Source organism: Peromyscus eremicus, chromosome 6 (assembly GCF_949786415.1).
Source record: "Peromyscus eremicus chromosome 6, PerEre_H2_v1, whole genome shotgun sequence".
In the NCBI taxonomy this organism is placed as follows: Eukaryota; Metazoa; Chordata; class Mammalia; order Rodentia; family Cricetidae; genus Peromyscus; species Peromyscus eremicus.
The window spans coordinates 58,822,298-58,848,152 of record NC_081421.1 but is presented as its reverse complement, the minus strand read 5'-3'; the positions used below and the strand labels follow the sequence as shown (position 1 = coordinate 58,848,152).

Here is a 25,855-nt window from a genome sequence, read left to right as displayed (position 1 = left end):
GCGGTGGTGGCGCACGCCTTTAATCCCAGCACTTGGGAGGCAGAGCCAGGCGGATCTCTGTGAGTTCGAGGCCAGCCTGGGCTACCAAGTGAGTCCCAGGAAAGGCGCAAAGCTACACAGAGAAACCCTGTCTCGAAAAACCAAAAAAAAAAAAAAAAACCAACCAAAAAACAAAAGAGAATAAAAGAACTCATTAGGATACAGATGGCATGTGTGTGTGTGTGTGTGTGTGTGTGTGTGTGTGTGTAACTTTATAAAAATAAGCAAGCTATTTCTGTTTCTTAAACTATATAGATAAACTAAAATATTCTAGAACATGATCTGAACTTAAAAACAAAGAAAAGAGAAACCAGCAACTTCATGCATGTGAGTTAGCCAGATGAAGAGTTCTTTCAAACACACCCTCTCTCTTTCAAGTACAAAGCCTCTGAAAACAGTTTTATTCTCCCCAAACCTGCTAAGCAGAATTCTGCAGTTTCACTTAGTCATTATTTACCAGGGAGCTTTGCTATTCAAATCAAAGGCTGCTGCAATTAAGTCAAGGATTGTTAGGCTTTCTCTTTTCTTATTTAACTAACTGACACTTTCCTTTTATGTTCCTTATGCAATAAGATACACCAGGAAAAGTTCCTGCTCCGCAGATGTACAATACATGACTATTTAGGTGACAAAGTGTTAATAAAGTTTTCAAGGTCTGCTAAAGAATTGTGAAGTTCATCATTCATATCGTGACTTCTAAGAAACCTTTTAAGAGTGCCTACAGCTTCCATTGCTTCATTCTTGGACGGTAAGGGCAGGTCCACTTCTGGAGCTCCGCCGTCCTCCTCCTCCTCCTCCTCTTCATCAGAAGGAAAAAATCCAGTTTCATCTTGTTTACTTTCATTGGTCCACTCGGCATCATCATTTGGGGCGGCTTCGCAAGTCTCCAGGTCCTCATCCAGGGCAGCGTATTCCTCTAGGGACAAGCCTTCAGGAAACTCCACTCCTGCCCCCAGAGCATGGGCAGACAGGTCAAGAGCAGTGTCACTCTCTGCACTCAGCGGGTCACTTTCCCCCTGTGGAGACCTGAATCCTGCTTCTTCATAGCTTTTAACAATGGTCTCTGGGGTTACAGCTCTCCAGCAGAGATGCAGTGTATCAACGGCATCTAGTAGAGAAAATGTAAATTCTTTGCTACTTTCAACAGAACTTAAGAATTTCTTGATAAGGCAATGCCGATATTTGATTTTAAGGCTCTTAATAACACCTTGTTTCATGGCTACAAACCCGGAAGACAAGCACGATGGGAAGAATGCTAACTCAATGGACTTTAGGTTCTTCACTTCTGGGTGTGCTGGAAAAGAATCAACAAAAATCACCACTCTTCGTTGCTGGGCTTGAAATTTCTCATCAAGCTTCTGCATCCACTGTTCAAATATGGCTGCAGTCATCCATGCCATTTTGTTAGCCTCATAATACACAGGCAGTGATTTGATACCTTTGAAACAACGTGGAGTTCGGTTTTTCCCGATAATAAGCAAAGGAAGCTTCTCTGTGCCATCCATATTTGAACCTACTGCCAGCGTTATCCTGTCTTTGCACAGCTTTCCAATTGAGCAGGTTTCTCCTTTAAATGCAAATGTATTTGTAGGTAACATTCGATAAAGCAGCCCAGTCTCTTTGACATTGAACACATTTTTAGGATGATAATCATTTAAGTAATAAGGAAGCACGTTTTGGTACCAGACAGTGGCAGGGTCTATAGATATACCCGTGGCTTCTACAGGTTGTGCTCGGAATACTAAGCCATACCTGGACTTAAAACGATCCAGCCAACCATTGCTGCACTTAAAATCATTGTGTCCCAGCTTCTGGGCAAAATCATTGGCTTTTAGACGCAACATTGGACCATTAACTGGAACATTGAGACACTGGGCAATCCGATACCATCTCATCAATGCCTCTTCCAGATCTGTATAAAATGCCGTCCTCAGTCTTTTTCTTTTCGGATCAAATCGCAAAGATTCAAAGGCTTCCAGAACTTTGTCTTTGTTTTTCATAATGGAAGACAATGAATTTTTCTTTATTCCATACTCAGCTGCGATCTCTGCCTTCTTCTTGCCACTTTCCACTGCGTTGATGATGTCAATCTTTTCCTCAATGGAGAGACTCTTCTTTTTCTTCACTGTTACTGGCTGAGTCACGGCATCCGCAGGAGCCTCTGCCATTGCAGCTGCTGCTCGTGAGGACCTCGTCTCTGACCTCCAGGTACAAGTTTCTGTAACCAAATTCGGTTTTCAGTACAGTATGGACCAGGGCTTCCTCTCTGTCATTTCCTGTATTAAAGTTGGTAGGTATCAACAGTCTAATTCTTTAGGAAACCAACAACTAGACATATCTTTTCAGAGCCTGAAGAAAATTCTATATGCGACTAAAAGAGGCACCTCCTTCCTCGGGTCTTGTGTGGCTCAATTTATAGTTCTTCGGAGTTCCAGAAGTCAAGCTAAAATAGGAAGCTCATTATGTCAGACCTGCCCAGTCCTGCTGATGTATTTTTGGAGCTGCAATCCTTTAAGACGATCCATTTTATCCATGCATGCTTCAACCTTTTACTAATTCTCCACAGCCAGCCTCAAAGATAAGAAGAAACAAATTTTCAAAAGTGTCCATGCCAAACATCACCTGTGAAGTTCTAGTTTCTTCAAAGTTACAGAAAAAAAAAAAGTGGCATGCTCCTTCTACTTCTTTCTTGAAAATGACAGGGGAAAGGTAGCATTTTAGCAATATGTCAACTGGATATCAAGAAAATACTGTGCCACTCTGGGCGACCAAGAAAAGGGTGGGAAGAAGTTTCTGAAATGCAGCAACCAACATTTGCAGGTGAACACTTACCTCCTGAACGGCTCTCCACGAAACCTCCCAAGCTCTGCTTTATGGGTTTGGAGCCTCCCTGTGCTTTGAAATACATACTTCGAAAATAAATCGGACAAATTTAATCTGCTTTGAAAATGTGTGCTTGCCAAAATTAAAGAACTAAAAACGACCCTGGAGAGATCCTTGGTGGCTGTTTTCTCCATGAGGTCAGGCGGTAGCCTCTGACTCCTCTAAGAGGAAAAATAGACAGTCAATTTTTAATAGCACATGGGAGACAGACTTCTTCATAGGAGTCTGCTTTATTGAAATACTCAAATCAAGTGCTCAATAATTCCATTAAAAAAAATCTAAACCCTAATCTCCCTCAAAGCTAAACAATCCAATAATTTTTACATCAGTTTAGTACAGTACCTGACTATACACAGGTCAGTGTTGCTTGAGAACATGCATCATAATAAACACATCATTAAGAGGATATAATGTAGAAAAGTATCCAGACTAAAATAGGAAGTAGAATGACCGTGGTTCCTGCCCTCTCAGGCCCTCTGCTGTCTATGTGTGGAAAAGTGACTTGCCATAGTATAAAGACATGGGCTTTGGTGCAAGATGGATCTTGAGAAGTGACTGCCATTTAGTACTTAGTGGTCCTGGGTCACCTAACTTAACAGCCTCAGCTCTTTATCTGTAAAAGGGGGAAAACTGCAGGACTGACTTCAGAGAGTTGCTGCACACTCTGTAACACTCAGTGAGAGCGCAAGGGGCACAAGAGCACACACGTGCACACACACACACACACACACACACCACACACACACACACACACACACACACACACGCACTTGCAAGGGCACGCACACCCTCGCATATAGGCCGGGCTGGTCTTGGACTTGCCATCCTCTCCTTCTGCCGCTAAAGCACTGGCTAGATTTAACAGTATGCAACCACCATGCCCAGCAGCACTTGTTAAAGTTCCCAAAGAGTGGGCTGATAATTTCATCATTTCATCTGTAAATTGCAGATTTGGGGACTTGAATACCAAAAATAGAGTGGAAACATTGCTCTGGGGGGGGGGGGGGCGGGGAACGCTGGGTGTCCTTTTCTTTACTTGAGACCAAGTCTCTCATTGAACCTGGAGCTGGCCATTTTCATCTAGGCTGGCCATCTGTCTCCACACCCACCCCAAGCATTGAAGTTACAGGTGAATGCAGCTATTGCACGGCTTATTAGGTAGGCACTAGGGCTCCAACACAGGTCTTCATGCTTGAACAGCAAGCACTCTTAGCCCATCAGTCCTTCTCCTTGCCAAGCCTCGTTCTTTTTAAGCGGCAGCAGTGAGAACAGCCACAGGACTCCATGTAGCAGGCATGACACGAAGACTGATTATTAATTATGAATGCTTGGCCTTAGCTTAGGCGTGTCCCACTAGCTCTTATAACATGTTAACCTGTTTCTCTTCATCTGTGCTTTGCCTCGGGCCTTTTTACCTTTCGTTCTGTATGTCCTATTCCGTGTCTGCCTGGCTGGCTGCTGCCTGGGGCATCTTCCTCCCCTCCCCCTCACACGCCCCCTCCTCTTCTCTCCTCTCCTCTCCTCTCCTCTCCTCTCCTCTCCTCTTCTCTTCTCATCCTTCCAACCCCCCACTAGATTCCTCCTCCTACTTGTTCTCTCTGCCCGAAAGCCCTGCCTACCCCTCTATTGCCTAGCTATTGGCGGTTCACCATTTTACTAGACCAATCGGGTGGCTTAATTAGGCAAGGTGAAACAAATGTAATACATCTTTACATAGTTAAACAGATACAGCATAAACAAATGTAATACATCTTTACATAGTTAAACAAATGCAATATAAACAAATTTAACACATCTTTACATAGTTAAACAAACACAGCATAAACAAATGCAACACATCTTTACATAGTTAAAGTAATATTCCACGACAGCTCCAGACAGGCTCACCGTCCCTTCTCAGACACTAGCTCTATCTGTTCTGGACATGCTGTAGCCAAGACAACAAGAAGCTAATGTGATAAGTGGACATTATTATGTGGGCACCAGTCTTCTTGCTGTGTCTCCAGGATTCCCAGACGACAAGCTACATCTTTTTGCTTTTTTTAAAGACAGGATCTTTCTAAAAAATCTAGGCTGACCTTGAACTCATAACCTGCATACCTCAGCTTCTTTAGTGTTGGGATTGCAGGTGTGCCCAGCTCACACAATCTTGTTAAAATTCTTCTGCCCCTGTTTTCTAACTTAGAGGAGTAATTTTGAATAACAGGAATTACAGCATAGGTTTTTTTTTAATTGTTGTTGCAAAAAGGTCTTAATAATAACATCAACAAGGCTTTGGTTTTCAAATCTCTTTGCTGCCTATATGCCAAGTAACTAAGGAGGAAGGTAAAGCTGAGTTTTAACGGTCACACAGTTATAATGTGATTGGAACGCAGTTCAGAATCTAGTCTTTTTAATGTCCAGTCTATATTTTATTCTTTATATTAGAGTATACTTGAATCATATTGATAAGGCCTTCTCTGACCATAGCTTACATTCTGTGTTCTCTGCACCAATCCAAGTCAGCACTTATAGTACCTACATAGAACTTACAACTTTAAAAATGTTTATTTTTATTTTATGCGTATGCATGGGCCCAGGAGTCTGCGGAGGTCAGAAGAGGCACTGGGTCCCCTGGGACTGGGGTTACAGATGGTTAGCTGCCATGGGTGCTGGGGACCAAACCTGGGTCCTATGTAAGAACAAGTGTTCTTAACTACTGATCCACCTCTCCGGCCCTAACAACAACACACTTTAAAGGCAATATCAGGTTCCTATGGAAGAATGGATCATTATGGATGCTGTGAACAGCCATGGCATCTTTAGCTAACTGTTAGGGAAAGCTAGGTTTTCTAAGTAAACAGGATTTGACCATTTGACTGAGTCCTCTCAACTCCTAGAACATTGTTCATTTATATGGGGACTCTGCATATTTTCTTATAAATCTGTTGACTATCTTTTAGGTAAATATTTTGCTCTTATTAGTTTGATATTAGCATTCAGAAAACATCTCCCTCCCTCCCACCTTATTTTATTTGTCAAAAAATAAACAATGGCTACAGAAATGATAACCTGAATTTCCTCTCTTTGTTCATCCTAACTAAAGCAATTTAAAAAAAAAAAAAAAAACAGATTGAAAATCTCTAATCTCCAAATCTTAAATCCAGCAGACTTACAGATTAAGGATGTCCACCCTGTAGAATCTATGCAAATATTCCAAATAAAAGACTCACACTCCGAAATACTTGTGTGAAGCACTCAGATAATGAACATTAAGCTCGTATGCACAATCACAGAGACCAGGTCATCTTGATCAGTACCTTTAATTAGGAAGATATTCAACAGTATCATTTCCTTCAACAACAAAAGTCAAATTTCCATAGCAAAATACAACAAATTCCTAAAACAATCAAATATGTGATGTAAGCCAGACAAACTAGACCTTTCCCCTAGAAAAGTATAAACATGGTACTACCTAATTAATAAAATGGATGTTATCCCACCTCCCATAGGGTAATGGCTGGTGTTGGTTTTTGCAAGAAATAATGGCAGTAACTAATATTCACTGAATGCTCATCCTTTTAATAAGCTCAGAATTCATTTCCCCTTTGAACACATTAAGCTGAAAAATGCTGTGCTATGAGTTAGAAAATATTTTCTCAATGTCAACAATTAAACTAATAGGTCCTTTCCCTAAAGAATCCTACAAGCGATAAGAATAATACGAGTCCTCTTTTATGTTTCTGGTTTTCTCTATGAGAATGGTAGCATCTAGTGTTGTCCAGGATATTGTTACATAGATTCTTAGGAGGTACAGATTTGGTACAAAGCTTATGGAAGACAAATTAGCAATACCAGAGGAAACGCTTTAAACAATAACTTCTTAATCTAGAAAGTCTGTATCTATAATTCTGTCTGGAATTGGAGTTCCTGGTAGTTGTGAGCCATGCAGGTGCTGGGAGCTGAGCCTTTACAAGGGGGAGGTCTACAAGGCCCTCTCTCAAGAGCAGTAAGTACTCCAAACCAGCCCAGCAACCATTTATGATCTCAGAAGTCCAGGGAACACTTGGTCTTTAGGGTCTCACAATGCAGAGATCAGGATGCTAGTCTCTTATCGAGAGGCCTTGAGAAAGAATGAGCGCCAAGTCTCACTGAGGTCACTCCTTGCTGTGTAGGACTGAAGCCCCCAGCATTTATTTGGTGGCTGTTACCAGATCACTCTCTGCACTCAGAGCCCTCCATCATGTCCTTGTCTCTAGTCTTCACAACAGAGAATACTCTCCTGTCCAGGCCCTTGTACACTCTGACTTTCTTTGACTTCATCTCCTAACTGCTTTTAAAGGGTTCATGGGGTCACATTAGTTACACTCACCCAGATTAGCTCAGTAACTCAAAGCCAACTAATTAGCTACCTTAACTATACCTGTAAAAATCCCCTTGCAGGAAATATTACATGATTTTGGAAATGTTATCCCATCATGTTTACAGGAAGGGAATAATACAAGGTGGAAGTCATTGGAGGTCAGCCTAGATTCTCCATGGCACATAGTATTCTTTGGGTTATATATTATAGACAGAACTGGAAAAATCTAAATGAAGAAAAAATATGGATAAAAGTCTTTTGGTGAAACACCAGCCTTTCATCAGAAATGTTGAATGTTCCTGTTAGTAAATGAATTGTAAGTTCAGCCTCCCCACCCACATTTCCTCTCTTCTTTTTTTAAATTCTAATGTTTTATTTGTACCAGATTGTACAAGAAAACGGAAGCACTGGGAGACATAACGCTGGCAGTCTTCCCATTCAGAAAATCTGGGGAGCAGCACATTCTTCTGTTCTTACCAGGAGTTCACAGCTCTCTGCAGAGACCCAACCACTCCCCAAACTGAAAAGCACTCACTTTTGTCTTTCACTCCTAGATTGCAACTAGGCCCACTTAAACCTGCCCATATCACAACACTTAACAGCAGCAGTTGCTGGTCTTCTGGAAGTTTCCTGCTGTGCAACACATAACATATTTCTACAACTCAAGTAGTATTAACTTCCTGGTAGTTATGAAAGGATAAAACGAGTCCAAAGTTCAGTCTGCCAAAAAGGATAAGGGAGCCAATGAAATGGCTCAGCCGCTAAAGACTTGCCGTACAAGCCTGATAACGTAAGTTGGGTCTTTTGGTTTTTTGTTTGGACTAGGGGAAACAGATATGAGGTCAGCGGCACAGGGCAGACCAACAAGGGTTCAAATTAAGGGCTGTGGTGAAGAGGTGGCAACAATGAACCTTCACAGGGAGGACAAAACTGGGTTTCTAATGGAAGCAAGAGCTGAGTCACTGTCAAGGATGAGTGGGAGTGAGGTGTGAAGACATTTCTGCAGAGAAGACTAGACAGTGAAAACAGACACGCCAGAAGTCACAGGGCTAGGCACATACTAAGCAGCTCTGTGTAGTCACACCTTCATCCCCATGTGGAGATGGATGGTACTTGGCTAAATGAGCACTCTGACTCAGGATATATAGAGTACTGATTGGGTTGAAGGGTTACACAACAGAAAGCAAGATTGGGACCAGACCTCGGGAAGCCTTGCATGCCAAGTAGGGAGGTCAAGTTCATCCAGAATGCCACCAAGGCCAATCGGAGGCTTAGAGTGGAAAAGCAACAGTCACATGAGAAGGCTCCCCTGTTATCAAGAACAACAAATGATCTAATGAAATAATAAATGAATAAATGACTCCTCTGGGTAAAGCCTTAACACCACTAAGCTCATCTGGTGTACTTTATACGTAAGTGAGTGAAGTTGTACACGTACCTATTAGGAAGCTTCTAAAAAGTCTAACACCTTTACATTTCACCCTGTCCACCTGGGAGCTTCTCAATATGTCCCGATAGCCAGCACCCTCTATTAAAGCCTTTATTTCCTGAAGATTACACTGTGTGATCAGTAACCTACATATCTCTCCACGAAGAGAAAGCTACTGATGAAGAGTGCTGGGATTTTTGACACATTATTAGAATTCTCAGAGACAAGATCTGGACGTAGCAATTACTTGCTCTTGAGAAAATAGCATTGATAAGCAGTATGCAACATTCAAAATCTAAATCTGACACTTTATATTTAATGCAAAATGGAGTAAAAGCATTAGCCACTAATCTGTTCTCTTCTTTCCTTCCTGATTACAAAGTGAAAGACAGGCAGTCTACTGAAGTTCTCCTCAAGCCCAGAATAGAGAGTGTCTAACTTTGCAAAAGGTGAATACATTATCTCCATGTCAAGTCAGTCTGTGACAGCAAATCCTTTTTATCTTATCTCTCTGATCAGTTGAGACGAGTAGGAATCTTCTAGTTTTCCTAAGCAGAATGGGCAGGCAGAATTCTTTGGGGCAAAAAGGGGAGAAAATAAGAAAAAAGACAGAAAGGAAAAAGGAAGGGAAAAATAAATCACCATTTCAGTAGACATAGATTTAAAAGTTTTTCAGTTGGTATCAAAAAATTGATCTCAAGTAACACAAAAAGAAAAAAAGAAAGAAGAAGAGACATCTTCAGGGATCCTTAAGGAGACAGCCAGTTCTGTTAAGTACTAATTGTCCACACCATTCATCCACAACTGGGCATTAAGAGACAGTTTTTTTCCAAGTCACCCCAGAAGCCCTGTAGATAACATTTGCACTTAGCTACAAGTCCTATTCAGTTCCTACGCAGTCAGAGGAGTTACTCAGAACGGAAGGGCCCTTTATACAGGATTTATGTTTGGGAATGTCAGCACTGTCTTTGTGAGAGTTGACATGCTAGAGATCTAAGACAATACTGTTACTTGAGTTTGAAGTGTATGTAGTGCATTTATATAGTGTCACTTTTAACAAGCCTGGGGAAGGCACCGTACAGGGATACCGAACACCTTGAAAATGTGCTCTGGCACATTTCTATCTAGGACCGCTGGGAATCACTTTCCTTCCAGTTTGTGCTGGGGAGGGAGGATTCTTGCAGGTACCCCCAAAGGAAGGTAGGAAACGACCAAGAAGCGCTCTGGGAGAAGGGATAGTTGAGCGCTTTCTGTGGACAGGACGGAGGCGATCTACTTAAGAGATGATGGGGATAAGCAGGAAAGCAGGACTTGGTTGCTGGTAAAAGAGGAGCCGCAAAGAAAAGTACTATGGGTCCACTGTCAGAGACACAGAGCAGGGTGGGAGAGCACAGAAATAGAGCTGCCATGATGCGCTCACTTTCTGCGGCGATTGGCATGAGTGCGGTGGTCGCGGCGGGGAAGGGCGAGACACCCAGGAAAACGAAGATCAGGCTTCCGTGCTGTTCCCGGCTGGCTGCTTATCTTCGCTCCATCCCTTCCGCGTCCCGTCCGCGCGGCTGGAATAACCTTCTCCGTTCTCTCCGGTGGTTGACCATGCTTCGGCTCCTCGGTGGTGGTGTGGCGGTGAGACACGGCCATTTCCACCCTCCGGGCAGCGGGTGTGAGTGTGGGAAAAGGATAGGAGACACCTCACCAACTAGAACCAGCCTCTCTACTCCACGCCGCAGCCCTGTTACCCGGACAACGGCCCGTGCGGGGTTCCCGGATGTAGTCGCCCGGGCCGGAGCCCGGGGGCGGAGCCGGGAGGACCCAGCCCCCTGGAGAGACGCGCGCGCACCATAGAGACGTGGCGGCGCCCGGCTCGGCTTCTGGAGAGAGAAAGCGAGAGGCTGTCCGGGGCCCAAGACCCCGCACTTCCGGTCTTCTCACTTCCGGCTCCGAGGCTGGGGTGCAGGCGCCGGAGGCCGGGTTGAGAGGTCGCGGGTGCAAGTGTCCTCGGCGGTTGGTTGCCCGGAGCCTGTGACAGCTGCATCGGCTCCCCGCCCCGGAGCGACCGAGGTGCGTGGGGGAGGGGACGCAGGAAAAGCTCCGGGTCGTGCTTCCGCTCACTTTCTGCCCCGGCCGGACGCGATTCCCGAGGGCTGCGACCGGCAGAGCCCGGCGACCGAGCGCTGCCGGCTTCCCTGCTGACAGACAGGTGAGGGCGGAGCCGCGGCGGGAAGGATGGGGTTGAGGTGGCGTGCTCGACGGAGGACGCGTCGCCTCCGGCTTCTCGCGCAACAAACTTGCTCCCGGGCACTTGCACCCCTGGGAGCAGCCAAGTCGGCCCCTTGGTCCCTCCTGTCCCTCTGACTGGGTCCTGGGTGAAGGGGGCAGCACCGGCCCCTTCGGGCGGCACCCGCCCGGCTCTGCAGGCTGTGGGTGGGAAGGGGTGGCAGAGTCCGCGTCTTTCTGGACCCTGTCCGAGTGGGCCGCCCTCCTCTCCCCTCTTCCCTGCGTCCCCCACTTCCTCTCTCCCGCTGCGAGAGGGAGGGAAGGAGGTGGCGACTGTCCCACGGAGGGGTAGCCTGACCCTGGTGCAGGGAGGCGCCCTGCCTGAAACGTCCCAAGCCTGAGTGCTGGTGAGGGCGTGCGAGGAATGCTGGAGCTGGGAGAAGGAAATTGTGGCCCTGCCTTCTGGTGCGTTCCTCATGGCCAAGTTACTACTCTTTACGCGTCTAGGAAAGGAAGTTGTTTTCTTCTTCTTCTTCTTCTTCTTCTTCTTCTTCTTCTTCTTCTTCTTCTTCTTCTTCTTCTTCTTCTTCTCTTCTTCGTCTTCTTCTTCTTCTTCTTCTTCTTCTCCTCCTCCTCCTCCTCCTCCTCCTCCTCCTCCTCCTCTTAATGTAAGTGTTTAGATTCTAGACTTTCTTCCCTGTTATTGCTTCCTTGGCGTTGTTCTAACCTTCCTCTTGAGCCCTCTGATCTCAAAAAGTTTGTGCTTTACACTTCCTGCATATCCTTTAAGCCGCCCTTTCAGGATTTTCTTCGTCCCTCCTTTATTTTTTCCTGAACTATACTTACTTGGTTCTTATCTGATCAGAAAAAAAAAAAAAAGGAAAAGAATTGCAGGGCTTTTCACCAACGTGTTGCTTTCACAACTGAGAGGGTGTGTTCACGTTTGCCTTTTAATTCACTTCGCTGACAAAGGAAGGTGCACCAGATTGATGACGTTGATAGTTCTCTGGAGGCTGCAGGAATTGGCCGTTTCCTTGCTGCTAGTTCAGAGCAAGTACTGCGACTATTACACTTCTCTTCTGGTGGTTCTGTTTTCATTTGCTTTTAATTTTTGTTCTTCTTGTTAAACATGGTCAACACTGTCTCCTAACTAACAAAGTCTAACACCTAGTATGTAGGAAAACAGCTTATTTTCACTTGTATTTTTTTGAATTAAAGGCTCTGCCTGAGCTGTTTTGATTCCTTTTTTTTTTTTTTTGTATGTTTGTTTGTTTTGTTTTGTTTTCGAGACAGGGTTTCTCTGTGTAGTTTTGGTGCCTGTCCTGGATCTCACTCTGTAGACCAGGCTGGCCTCGAACTCACAGAGATCCACCTGGCTCTGCCTCCCTAGTGTGTGCCACCACCGGGGGCTTGTTCCCTTTTTGATAAAATGTTACTTTTCTTGGATTATCCTTGCCTTAATCCTGGGTTGGGGCCTCAATCCAGGTATTAGTGATTTTCTATCCCCACCCCAGAAGTTATGTGCAAAGTTTGTATGTGTGTGTTCTGGGCAAATGCATTGTTTTTTTTTTTTTATCAGATTCTTAAAAGACATGTATAATACCCAGCAATACTAGAAAGCACTGGTCTGGTGGCTTGTTGAAGCTAATGGAAACGGTTTATTCGTGGAGCTGTTGTTTCCCCAAATTGCAAATGGCTTTTTGGGGGGCTAAGGAGAGTAGAGTTCAGGGATTGCAGCCTGGTACTGAAATCTCACTACTTCAAACTGCAGTGTTTCTAAATTCTTTCCTGGACCCATAGAAGGAACCAAGGTGGTTCCTGATTTGTGGTTTTGAGGTTTCTTTTTGGGGATAGCTGGCTGTGCCCATTGCTTGGCTAATAGAGAGAATTTATAAACTGATGTGTTTGTCATTATCTAATGCACACTAAGTATCACCAACCCACTGGGTATAACTCAGAGTAAAGCATAGTTATGTTAGCTGTCCTTCGCTTCCCTTGTCCTGTTTTAACTGGAGATGTCTGCCCTGGGCTTGGGCTTCCCTAAGGAAGGGCAAATAAGATGTTTTATGTAGTCTGTATGGCTGTGGTAATTTCCACACCCCTTTCTCTTCATTCTATGTTTTGTATGTTATTATTTCTTTCTTGTAAATGAGGATCTTTCCAAGCTTAATGTAAGTCTTGGGGTGCATATTTACTTACTGATTTGATTGTTTGGAAGTTGAAGTTGTGAATTTTGAAGCTCACTTCATACAATGTTACCTGCACAGCTCATCCTAATTTGTCTAAAGTAACCAATTTCTTCTGTTCAAACAATAACATGATTTTCCCTCAGTATGGTGTCCTCACTTGGTGCAACAGTCAATGCTAAGCTAGTTGCTAGTAAGAAAAGGGCAAGTTTAGAAGATACATTCCGTCTAGCACCACAGTGAGAGGTACATTTATTTGCTTACTATGTACGTAATGCCAAGTGCTTTCGGTGATTATCTTATCCTTCCAGCAATCTTATAAGGTTGCTCCTCGCCCCTCACCATTTATAGATCAGCAGTTCTCAACCTGTGGGTCATGACCCCTTTGGGGCCACCTAAGGCCATTGGAAAACACAGATATTTACATTATGATTCATAACAGCAAAATTACAGTTATGAAGCAGCAACGAAAATAATTTTTGTCGTCACAACATGAGGAACTGTTAGAGGGTCGCGGCATTAGGAAGGTTGAGAACCACAGTGATTGATGAAGAGAGTGAAACTAAATGACCGACAGAGCTAAGATAATTTGCTTAGAATAATTCTGGTGGAGCCAGGCTTTGATCTTAGGTATGTAACTGTAGATAGTGTCTAGGATAGTTCCATTATAAAAGTTTTGGAATGAGTTGGAAATACCTTGACTATATATTAGACATCAAAACAAAGATCTTTTCCTCTATTACTCTTTAGTGGATGGACACCTTGTTGGATGTCATATTGAAACATATGATGAAAGGAGAGTTTGAAGAAGGCCTATAGATTGGAGTAGCTGATAGGACTTTTTTGTGGAGATGGATACAAGTTTGCTGGATTGTATGTTTTATGACCTGTAAGAACGGAAACGAACGTTGGCACAGTGAGTTTGGAACCATAAATTTCAGAATGATCATTTGGGGTAGTGGAAGGAATCAATTCAGCAAAGTACTTAAGTTCATACAGCCGTGGTGGAAACTAGCACTGTTGGTAGACTTTGAACACTGAGTTACTTCAGGGCCTGTGGAGCATGGTGAGGTTGGGTGGATGATGACTGTCTGGAAGTCAGGCTGTAGTGCTGCTACTTTTGGGATGTACAAAAAAGGCTATAAAATGGAAGTCTACCTGCTGAGCCTTCTCTCCAGCCTTATACTGTATAGTCTTGAAATGAAATTTCCAACTATACGATAAGCAGATGGAATGAAAATGTCTTCCACTCCCAGTATCCCACCCCCACCTCCAGGTCTCAGGTCCCCTCCCAGTTAATTCAATATATAGTTGGATCGAATGAAAATAACACAAGGAAGCTCTAAACCTCTTCATTCTAACACCTTACCCTCTAACCTGGAGCTGTTTGGGTTATTTGAAATTAGATAAAATACCACCCACACGTCAGTGCCCAGTGGTCACTTGTGCTGGTGCCTGCCTTTTACGACAGTACAGATTTAGAACATTTCTAACAGTATTTTCCAGCCTGGCTAAAATGTTGAACTACTGTAATTTGTTACATAATTAGTATACTACTGAACCAAGATAGGAAACTTTTCTGCCTCCCCCATGGTACTTAGCAGTTTTTGTTTTAGCTGACAAAACATAGCCGTGTTCTCTCTTGGCTTTTTAACTAAATCCAGATGGTCAAAGTCTGTCTAATGATCTTGTTGCATACTGGGAGTACTAGGCTGTTAGCTCCTTTTCTAGGATAATGCTGTCAGCTTTCCCAAGGGCATGTGCATTTCCTGTTTGCCTTGAGCTATAGGTCTGTACATCTTGTATCTGGTTGATGCCTTTCGTTGAGATTTAAAGATGTCTCAAATCTGTTATATCCAAAACTGGATGCATTTCTCTTCTTTCCTCTCCTCCTTCCAAAAACATCGTTTCTCTTTTCTTTGTTTCCGTTTTCACTGAGTGATGACATTGTCTATACATATAAAATCTTGAAAATGTGGAACAGTCCTTACATCTTCCCCTTGATGATGTCAAATGTGTGAACAGGTATTAGTTGTTCTTACAATGGCTCTTGAATATGTTTTCCCTACTTGCACTCACTGCTTTAGTTCGCACACTATCTATCACTTTGTATAGAGCCTTCATTTTTGTCTGCTTTTGACTTACTTTCAGTCTTTTATCCATCCTGAGAGCATTGATTTATTATGAACATACTGATTGTCACTCTCTTCCTTTCCTCTAGCCCTGTAGTGACTTTGCATTGCTTTTAGAGTAAAAAGAGAATTCCTTAACAGTGATAATTTTTCAGCCCTATCTGAGTCATGGTCTGAGAAATTCTGCTCCACCAAGCTGGCCTCTTTTGGTCCTTAAAAAAATATTTAGATCACTTTATTTATTTTTTTGTGTGTGCGTGCGTGCGTGCGTGCGTGCATAGAGGCATCTGAATATTCCATCCCCAGCTTTCCTTATTAACATATTTCATTAGTGTGACACATTTATTCACATTGTGTCAGTTTTTCCCTGTATCTTTTTTTCTGTCCCATCCAGCCATCAGGTGTTCTTGGCATAGACAGTTTCTCAGATTTCCTTGTTTTTGATGAGTTGATAGTTTTGTGGATTACTATTTGAAGGTATCCTGTACATCGATCTGTGGGGATTTATCTGGTGTTTTCCTCATGATTAGCATGGAGAGAATCCCAGAGTGACAGTGCCATTCCTGATTGTCGTTGTAACTGCACTGTTGGTGCTGTCGTTGTAACTGCACTGTTGGTGCTAACCTTCGGGACAGTCAGTCTCACTCCATCAGATTCGTTCCCTGTGGACTGACTCTTTTTAAGCCCGTTCCTTTGAATACTGCCTTTTACAGAAGAAAATCTTTTCGTGTGCTGCAAAGATAGTGGAGAATTATGCTTTACTTCCTAAAGCAGGGGTGGAGGATGTCTTCATAAAAACTTTTTGGAAATAATCTGTAAAGGGGACATTCCTCTTTACTGATTTATTCAGCCATTTATATCAAATTTATTATTTTAAATGGTGTGTGTGTGTGTGTGTGTGTGTGTGTGTGTGTGTGCAGGTATATGCACATGAGTGCAGCACAGATACTCAGAGACTTCATTCACCCTAGAGCTGGAGTTACAGGTGGTTGTAAGCTACCTGACATAGGTGTTGGGATCAATCTCCAGTCCTATGTGAGAGAGAGTAATACACACTCTCGTAATAGCTCAACTGTCTCTCCAAACTGTTTTGACCAATGAGTATGTGGTTTGCACCTTTGGTTATAATTCAGCAGTGGTTTTTTTTGTTTTTTTTTAAATTAGGTTTTCTCTGTGTAGCCCTGACTGTCCTGGAACTCACTCTGTAGACCAGGCTGGCCTCGAACTCAGATCTGCCTGCCTCTACCTGAGTGCTGGGATTAAAGGTGGGTAATACCACCGCCTGGCAAGTGTCTGCAGTGTTTTTTTAATGCTGATAGTCATTCCAGCCTTTTAATTGATTTCTTGAAATACCCTTGTCATTATGAAGATTGCTTTTTTTCCCCCAGCATTTTTTGTGGTTGTTCATTTGGTTTTAATTTTTATTCTACAAGATGCTCCTCGCTCATCTAGCATATAACCTTCCCTGGTCCTAGAACTATCCATTTTCCCAGGAGCCTCCATTCTTTTTAGTAGAAAATGCAGTTAGTGTCTGGGCTGTGTGTTGTCATTGCTGAGGGCATTGAGTGTCATTGCCTCTAGGGCTTCTCAGGAGATAGAGCAAGGAAACATACGTGTGTGTGCGCTAACTTGTATATGCACAAGAGTATATACAGATATTTTATAAATAATGATCTGTGTCTATATTAAGCTGTGCTTACCGTGAACACTTTTCTACTGAAAAAACTTTACCTGTGAATTTTGAGGTGGTTTATTTGGGGGAACTTAGTAACTTACCAAGTATTAATTACTCAGGGAGAAAAGCAGTTCATATCTATAATAACAAGTAACAAGTAAGTTGTTGGATCTTGTAATGAAATCAGTTACAGCAAATAGCGAACACTAGTATTGTTGGTTCTTGGTTGGCTATGAACTGCTAATGTGCTGGAACCCGGCTAGCCATCTGTGAAGAAAGAGGCCACACTAAACGGAATAATGTAGCATTTATTTACAGCTCGTTTCCTTTTCAGAGAGTAATGTAGCTTTGAGAACACTATTTTGCACCAGTTTCTCTGTAACACAATGGGGAAAAGAAAAAGGCTTTCCAAATAGTTAGTTTTTATTACCTGTTTTAAAGATTGGTTGTGGTGATAGGGATAGCTGTTGTTGACTATCTGTTAGGTTAACTTATCAGTTGTTTCTCTTTATGACATATAATTAAAAATTAACTGTAATTAGTCAAAGCTTTCTACTTCTGAAGCTCTAGACTGATGCATTTATCTTAATAAGCAACCTGAACTCAATTTATTAGTATCTAAAAAGAATTGTGTCTATCAAGATAAATAGCAATCAAAACAGTTACCAGATTGTTGTTGATATAAAGGTAGGAATATTATTTCTTTTTATTTGGTTATTCAGTTTATGAAAAGAAATATAATATGCTTTGAACATGTATGGAAAATCATTTTCCATTCAATATAATTTTCATTGGGCTGTGAGGAAAGGATTTTTGCTTTGTTTTTGGGAAACTGTCATAGAAGACAATTATTTTAAGTTGTTTTGACAGGGAAACTTCTATGTTTTTGGGTATTATTTTCATCTCTAAACAACTCTAAATATATAGAGTTAATTAATGGAGCTATTTCATTTCTTAAATTATAAATTAGTTCATCATGAAGATTAACATTGAATTGTGACATCAAAACAAGCCTTACTGTTTTCTTCACACTTATCTGAATGAGAAAAAAATCCTCAGAGAAATTGAGCCACTTATCATTATCATGGTTACCAGTCTCTGGAATGGCAAACACCAAACATTGTGAAGAAATGAAGCAACGTTAGATCCAAGCAAACCCAAGTCTTGATGCTTTCTACCCTAGTGTTCTGCCATACTCCCATTCCTCCTTGACCTCATTTACAGTGCTCTTCACGCTGTCTTTAGTAGAGTATGCCTACAGAGAAGTACTTTTAAGACATTGTTTTGAAGACTTGCATTTTAAATTTTTTAAAAAAGTTTTTTGTGTTAAGATCTCATATTGCCCAGGCTAGCCTTGAACTCACTGTGTGACTGAGGATGACTTTGAAATCCTGATCCTCTTACCTCCACCTCTCAAGGGCTGAGATTACAGGTGTAAACCACCATGCCTGGTTTAACTATCATTATTATTTTAAAAATCTGTAAATTTCTTTAAAGGCGTGTGTATTATTCAAGTGAATTTTGCTTTAGATTCCATAATATACTTACTTCACTAAAAGAAGAATCTAAATTCATATTCAGTATGATATACCATGTATGTCCTGTTTATATCTACTTTGCTGAATCTGTCTGTCTTCAGCTCAGGCATATTGTTTCAGAGCTCCTGTGGTATATGGCATTCTAGTTTGAAAAACTCAAATTAGAGTATCTGTTCAACAGCTATTGTCTCACAGATTTTTAATACTAAACTCTAGAGTCTTTAGACTCAGGGCCACCATAGAGACTGTGACTGCTGGGATTTTGCTTTTTTCATTGTTCTTCGCTTAGTCTTGCTTCTTATTTGTGGGGAATCTGGCAGATCAAGTACCTATTGCTCTATTTTCCTTAGCTTCTATTGTGTGTAAGAGTTGTAGGGCACAGAATTCCCCTCATTAAATTCCTCCCACATTATATTTTTTATATGGCTTCCCTCTGAATATGTTACTTTCTTCCATTTATAGAAATCAAATGATTTTTATAGTAAAAGCTAAAGAAGCTCAAATAGCTGTAATTGACTTATAAACTTCAATCAATACTATATGCATTTTCATAAATGCTAATTAGCAATTTATTTTGTAGGGGTTTGTTCCTTATACTCATTAGCTAATGAATACCTGTGACTGGTTATAGAGGATGAGCCTGAGAAATAACAAAAGACATTTTGGCCTACAGCATAACTGGCCTATGAGGGCATGAACATTAATTTTATAGTAGTAATTTATCATTCTGTTTTAAAGACAGTGTTAAAAATAGCCAAATTTGTATAAAGATCAGAAAAGGTATATCTTTTTTGTGAGAGCGGGTAGGTATTTACTTCATGCATGGCCTTGCTAGTTCAAAGTACAGACTATCACTTGAGCTATGCCACTAGCAGAAAATGTATGTCTTACCTTTTTTTTTTTTTTTTTTTTGAGATAGGGTCTCACTAGTCTAGGCTGGTGAGGCTTGAATTGATGATTATCCTGCATGCTTGCATGATAGGTATGCACCATAAGCACACACATACACACGTGCATAAAGTCTGTGCTACACAGCACAAATTGCAAGTCATTAGCTTTTTTTGTCTTCCAAGATAAGGCTTCCCTGTGTAGCTTTGGCTGTTCTGAAACTCAGAGATCCGACTGCCTCTGCCTCTAGAGTGCTGGAATTAATGGTGTGAGCCACCACATCCAGTCTCCCCGCCCCCTTTTTCTTTTTAAACAAAACAGATTTTCATATAGCCCTCAGGGTGGCCTCAAACTCTCTACATAGCTGAGTCTAGCCTTGAAGTGAGGCCCCTCCCATGAGTGGGGTTACAGATATTTGCTATGTGCCCATCTGTGTATTTGATTTGATTTCCTTTCCCCCCCTGATTTCTTAGTTACAACATAGATTGGTTTGTTAGGATTTCAGTTCCCACCCCACCCTGGTTAGTTATAGCTTTCATTAATACTATTTTTCATGGACATGTGAACATTATTATAGCTCTAAGAGTCAGAGTTAGATTTAGAAACCGCAACTAAAGGAGTGTCAGTACTTCTTCATCCTGCTAGCTCCGGGGTTCCCATTCTTCCCCTCTTGTACTCCACTCCGCCATTTTCTCACCTGTCCCTGGAGGTAAACTGTCTTTTTTGTTTCAGACTTCTGCTTCTTGTGTGTTCCTGTATTCCCCTTTATTCTTATATAAAGGTAGCAAACCATAGCTTGTCAGACTTGGGTTTTTTCAATGGGTAGTTTCAGACATGTCTAACCTAATGCTTATGGACCAAACACTGCCAAGGATAGCTATAAATGTGGCCAGCATAAGACTGTAAACGTAGAACAGCATGGCTTTTTCCCTTTTAAACTCAGCCACAGGGTTCTTGAGCATTACCCGTGTGAATGGTAACAGGTCACAGTGTCAAAGATTGGACTTGCCTGGTTTAGATGTCGTGCATTTACTCACTTTTTATGCACAGTCATAGGTGGTTTCCAATGTCTTATGGTTGCAAAGAATGCTTCAGTGTGTGTTTTTTCTATCGGTGCTTGTCATTCTGTCCAAGAAGAGGGGATATCTGCATTTGCCTAGTTGGCCTTTCATCTTTTTCTCATATAGGTTTTATACATTGCTTATTTTTACTATTTAGTCTTGTTGTTGTTACAAATGGGATTTTTTTCCTGTCATTTGGTCCACTGATTATTGTCGTATATGCAGGCTATTTCCTGTCCTGCTACTTCAATGAATTCTTTTCTTTTTGAATTAGTTTTATTATTAATTCTTTGTGTGTCTCCCCCCCCCCCCCCCCCCCCCCACCGGCATGTACTGTCCTGTTGTTTGCAAATAAAGCTCTTTATTACTCTGATTTCTCTTAACTGGTTGGACTGGTCAGTACTTCTAGTACAGTGCTGGATAATAGTGGAGTTGGTGGAAACTTTTGCCTTATTCCCAATCTTAGTGCAAATGACTCTTTTTTCTTTATTAAATAAGATTTAGAGCACACACCACACACATATACTGAGAGACAATTAGTTGTATGTCTATCTCTTTGAGTACTTAATTTTGAATGGGTGTTTCAGTTTGTCAGCTATACTCCATCATTTCAGTGTATACGGAAAAAACTATATGTTTACCCTGTTAAATTTATGAGTACGTTATATATTAATAGATTTTTCTAATTGAACCAATTGTATGTTCTTAGGCTAAATCCCACTCAGTCATTTTTGCATTGTTTTCTTAATGTGGTATTAGATTCTGTTTGTAAGCAATAAAAATGTTCTTTCCGGTGTATTTGAGAGTAGAAACACATTTCTTGCACTATAGTGCTTAGCATGAAGTCTTGCAATTCTCTGTCTCCTTGATTAGATTGAGAGTACTTTTGGAATCTCTTGTTTGTGCTTACCTGAGCTCTTTTATGTAGTGATGTTCTCCGTGTATTACTGGATAAATTAGAAGCAGGAGTAGCTTCTAATTAAGCTTTTATCAGATGAAATCTGAGAACTGTGTCTCATTTAGACAGTGCGCAGTCACATCAGTTACCAGGATTAAAGGTTACTTCTCCAGAATCTGGTTTGCAGCTTTGCTTTGGGAGATCACAGGTCACTAACATTTTGGCTTTAGACATCTTTGATCAGTTTTTATCTGCCAGATCAAGTTGACAGTCTTTTAAAGTGTTTCATATATATGGTTTTATAAAATTGTTTTCTTCATTCTATGTAAGTGCCCTTTCTGATTTTTTTTTAGAAGCATTTACCTGTGTAATCAATAGGTAACTCATATAACTGCAGATAGTTTTGTAAAACAAATTCTGATCACAAATAAGTTTATTATGCTATGAAATATTTATAAGAATGTCAGTGGGATGATACCACTCCTTTAACCAAATGTTTTCCTATGTGCCTGACACATTTCACCTTTAGGTATGTCTGACTGCAGCAATGATGCTACAGCTCTTGGTACAGCTCCGGCCGCCACAGAAGAAGCCCAGTCTAAAGTTGAGGTGATTGGGGTGGTGTTTATCGCTTTGTAAGATCTGCCTGTCTTAATAAGGTCTCAGACTGTCCAGATTGATGAGTTGTCAAGAGGCATACCATTCAGTAATAAACTCTCACACATAGTGACAAGATAAAACAAGGCCTTTCTTTGTAATAGGGAGTAAGTTATATTTGCTTTTCATGACCTGAAGCTTTAAAGGATAACTTTAAACAAAAATAAAATTGCTTTATTGAAATGAACTCATGTAAATAAAAACATCACATAATTAGATTAAGATATTCACTCTAACAAACACTGTACAGGGTTTGATTTAATATGTATAATATGAAATACAACAGAACAGTGTTCAAAGTTTCTTTCCAAATACTCGTAGTATTCGTTGCCGTAGATGGCTCACGTTTTGTCTTACTTACTCCCATGAGTCCTCACTCGGCAAGTGAGCATCTGAATCCAGGAAGAGAGCTTTTAAACTACTGAGTTCCGTACTTGAGACCCAGTGAACCTGCAGTGATAGTAGATACTGGGTCTTAATTGTGGTTTTTTGTTTTGTTTTTTTCCTTTTTGAAGATTCTATAATTGATTCTGATGAAACACCGTAAGGTCCACTATTGTAGCTCATTAAACTATGGAGAAAGATTAGTTAGGAAGAAAAGGAAGGAAAGAAAAGAAAGATGATTCATTAAATGGGTTCATTTATATAGCTCGTTAAGTGGGAGGAAAGATTAAACTTTTTTTTTTAAACTGCATTCAAGTCAGTAGAGCTGTTTTTGGAACAAAATCATATTAAGCATTTTTTTTTCCTATTGTTTTGGTTAAATAAAGTTAACTTTCAGACAGACAAAAGACAGGTGACTACTGACTTACAGGACTTGCTAAGGCAAAAATACGCCAGGGGGCCCATTGAGACCAAATTCAGTGTTCCTGTACCAGTCTGCCACTTGTAAAGACTCATTCATCCTTCAATGAGGCCTGGATATCCTGAATTTGTGTAATAAATATTCTTTGTTTTTCCTCCCTTTTTTTCAGCAGTGAGGATTAAATCCAGGGCCTGTTGTATGCTAGGTAATAACTGCTGCATTGTACCACTCAACTGTATTCCCAGACCTTTGTGTGACATGTTGTAATATAGAATTTTGACTTCCTGTTTGTTTGCTTGGTTGGTTTTATTTTGTTTTGTTTTTCAAGACAGGGTTTCTCTGTGTAGCCCTGGCTGTCTTAGAATTTCCTCCCTAGACCAAGCTGGCCTTGAACTCAGATATCCACCTGCTTCTGCCTCCTGAGTGCTAGAATTAAAGGTGTGACCTACCACCACCCAGGCGATAATTGACTCTTAAGCTAAACATCAGTGGTGATCAATTCTACTTGGGGAATATGTATTATTTGTATAAGATTAAGATATTCCTTCCTTTTCACCTTCCCCTCCTCTTCCTCCTCCTTCCCTGTCCCCCTCTTTATTTCACTGGGTTTTGCCATGTATTCCAGGCTGTCCTTGAAGTTGGGATCCTCAGCCTTCTGAGTTGCTGACATTATAGGTCTGTAGCACCAAGTCTGATTTGGTGAAAGTTCTTTGTAGTTTAAGATAACTTGGCTGTTTATCATCTGACAAAGCTGTGCTATAGTTGTATGTAGTCCCGAGAGAGAGAGAGAGAACTATGTGCACTATAGTATGTCTATATTATGTACTATATCATATACATATGTACTATATTTTGTTTACTCCTGCTCATGGTTTGATTTTCTATGATTATATCTGAATTTATATCATTGAGAGATGATCAGGGGAAGTCAGGTGTGTGCAAGCTATAGGGAAGATTTGCAGCCCAGCCAGTGATGGGTTCATGACAGTTCATGCAAGTATTGTTCTGTTTGCTGCTTGCCGCTGTGAGTTTCTTGTATGTGGATGGTGCTCTGAGAGATGGTGAAGTCTGGATGATAGTGATCTGAAGGAAGCCACTGCCAAGTAATGGATTGTTCAGAGTAAACTAACATTGACTCCTTGTTAAGTATTCTTTGTGTGTAGTAGTCATACCCAAGTAGTCGGCATCTAGAGAGAAGGCAATAATAATTAAAATTTTAAAAAGTCATAACTGTGTAAATATAAGCTGAATTTATACTCTGGCTTAAAAGCATTATAGGAGTTTATAGTTAAAGTGTGATTTGGAACTCTTTTGTAACTTTAAAAGTTCATAATTTAGAATGACATCCTGTCTTGAAACAGTGTGGCTAGAACTGGAGCTCTTTCTGCTTGGTGGAATGAGCCAGGCACAGCAGTGGTCCAGTTGTACCATTCTCTGAAAGACTTTCAGATGCCAGGCATTGTACTAGGTTTATGTATATACTCTCCTTAGGTTTTTCTCCCAAATTTACACATCAAGACTTTACATATTGGAAAGGTTAACAGAGTTATTAAGAACCATCACTACGACTGGAACTCAAATGAAAGTGAAAAAGATGAGTAAATTTAAGAAACTAAATAGAAAAAAGAAAAGATAGAAGCAAGAAACTGGGAAAACAAACATGGCGTATTTCTAAAATAACAACAAAGGAATCAAATCAGTTATGTTTTGTTGTTCTGGGATTATAGCCTGAGTTCTTTTCTGCCTTCCCCTTAGTTTAGCAACTCTATATAACAACTTCTAGTACTCAGGAAAATGCACAAATATTTGCATTCTTCTTTTGTGTAATTCTGAGGTCTAAACAGTAAATTGAGTGTAGAACTTTCATTCAAGGTATATGTTGATCAATTAATGAAATTTAGAAAGAAATTGCAAGATAATAGTGCCTATAGAGTGACACAGATTAAAGGTTGTGGCAGTTTAGAGGAATATCATCAGGAGTATTAGTGACAATGGCATTACACTCTTGGAATGTGTATAGAATTGAGCATGGGAGTGATGTCCTTTCTAAAGACAGGGAGAGGAAATTGGGAAATAGGTATGTGGATAGTGAATTTGATTTAACAAATCTAAAGCATAATTAGTGGAAAGAAAATAATTGGAAGGATTTTGAGTGTCAAGTTGAGGAGTTGGCTTTTATTTTATAGGTGTTGGAGAGAGACATGTTGGTTATGTTTATTATTATGTAATATAATTTGTTATCTGCCGTGAAGCATGAAAAAAGGCTAAAAAGTGACAAAGTGTTCATTTGCAAAGGTTGGTCAAAGATAACTTTCTGAGGATATAATGCTTGAGTAGAAACTTGAGTGAGATGTAAGAGTCATGCAGAAATCTTAGGATAATAACCTTCCAGGCGGGGGGAAACAGCAAAAGCCAAAACTAAGATTGGTGTGTTTGAGGAACAAGGGAGAGGTTCTGGGGCTGTAAATGGGTGTGAAAGAAGGGAAGCAGTGTGTTCAAGAGGGAGCTACAGCCAAGACTGGTGCAGAGTGGACATGACCGTGACGGGCGGAAGATGAGTAGTTAGACGGGGGTTAAAATAGTGCTGGGGTAGTGGGGAGTTGAAGATGCATGATGTTCAGAGTTGAGAGCAATGGGTTCAAACACTGATTTGTCACAAATGCAAAAAAAAAAAATTGACAAAGTAGTAAATGAATTTCCATATGCTCACTCAGATTCAGTGATTACCTGCACTTAATACATCTGTTTTCTTCATTTATAATAATAGGGTCGAGAGTCCTCTGTCGAAGCCATGGAATTATCAGAATGACTTAAAGATGAGGAGAAAATAAACTATACACATTTGCATTGTATCTGTAATTTAACTCTGTCTTTATTATGGTCAGTTGTAGAAAAGTATAGAGTGCCCCCACTGACAGAGATGAATTTACTCTGGTAAAGTCAGGTCAAAATCTCTTATATGAGTATCTCTTAGGAATTATTTTTGGATTCATGTTTCTGAGGATCAGAAATGTTTCCAGATCTCAGTTTCACTTTTTTGGGTATATTTATAGATATGTAATGATATATATCTTAGGGGTTGATCCCACATTTAACCATAGAATT

General features: G+C 40.9%; 2 protein-coding genes across 4 annotated transcripts in view; one reads left to right on the top strand and one right to left on the bottom strand.

The window, feature by feature from the left end:
• Nucleotides 1-239: 239 nt before the first annotated feature.
• Tigd4 (tigger transposable element derived 4) lies at nt 240-2,669 on the bottom strand. The gene has a single exon (XM_059265551.1). It carries the CDS (start codon nt 2,205-2,207, stop codon nt 657-659), a length of 1,551 nt encoding a protein of 516 aa, XP_059121534.1. The 5' UTR covers nt 2,208-2,669; the 3' UTR covers nt 240-656.
• Nucleotides 2,670-10,558: 7,889 nt separating this feature from the next.
• Arfip1 (ADP ribosylation factor interacting protein 1) overlaps nt 10,559-25,855 on the top strand; it is an 85,999-nt gene continuing 70,702 nt past the window's right edge. The window contains exons 1-2 of one of the 3 annotated variants that reach the window (XM_059265546.1): nt 10,559-10,893; nt 21,818-21,897. In XM_059265546.1, the coding sequence (XP_059121529.1) occupies nt 21,820-21,897 (78 nt within the window). In that variant the 5' untranslated portion in view covers nt 10,559-10,893; nt 21,818-21,819. The remainder of the gene's footprint in view (nt 10,894-21,817; nt 21,898-25,855) is intronic. The other 2 variants (XM_059265548.1, XM_059265547.1) reach the window with 2 other exon arrangements.

Coding starts and splice junctions, on each gene's coding strand:
- Tigd4 (XM_059265551.1), bottom strand. CDS start 2,207: ATGGCAGAGGCTCCTGCGGATGCCGTGACTCAGCCAGTAACAGTGAAG.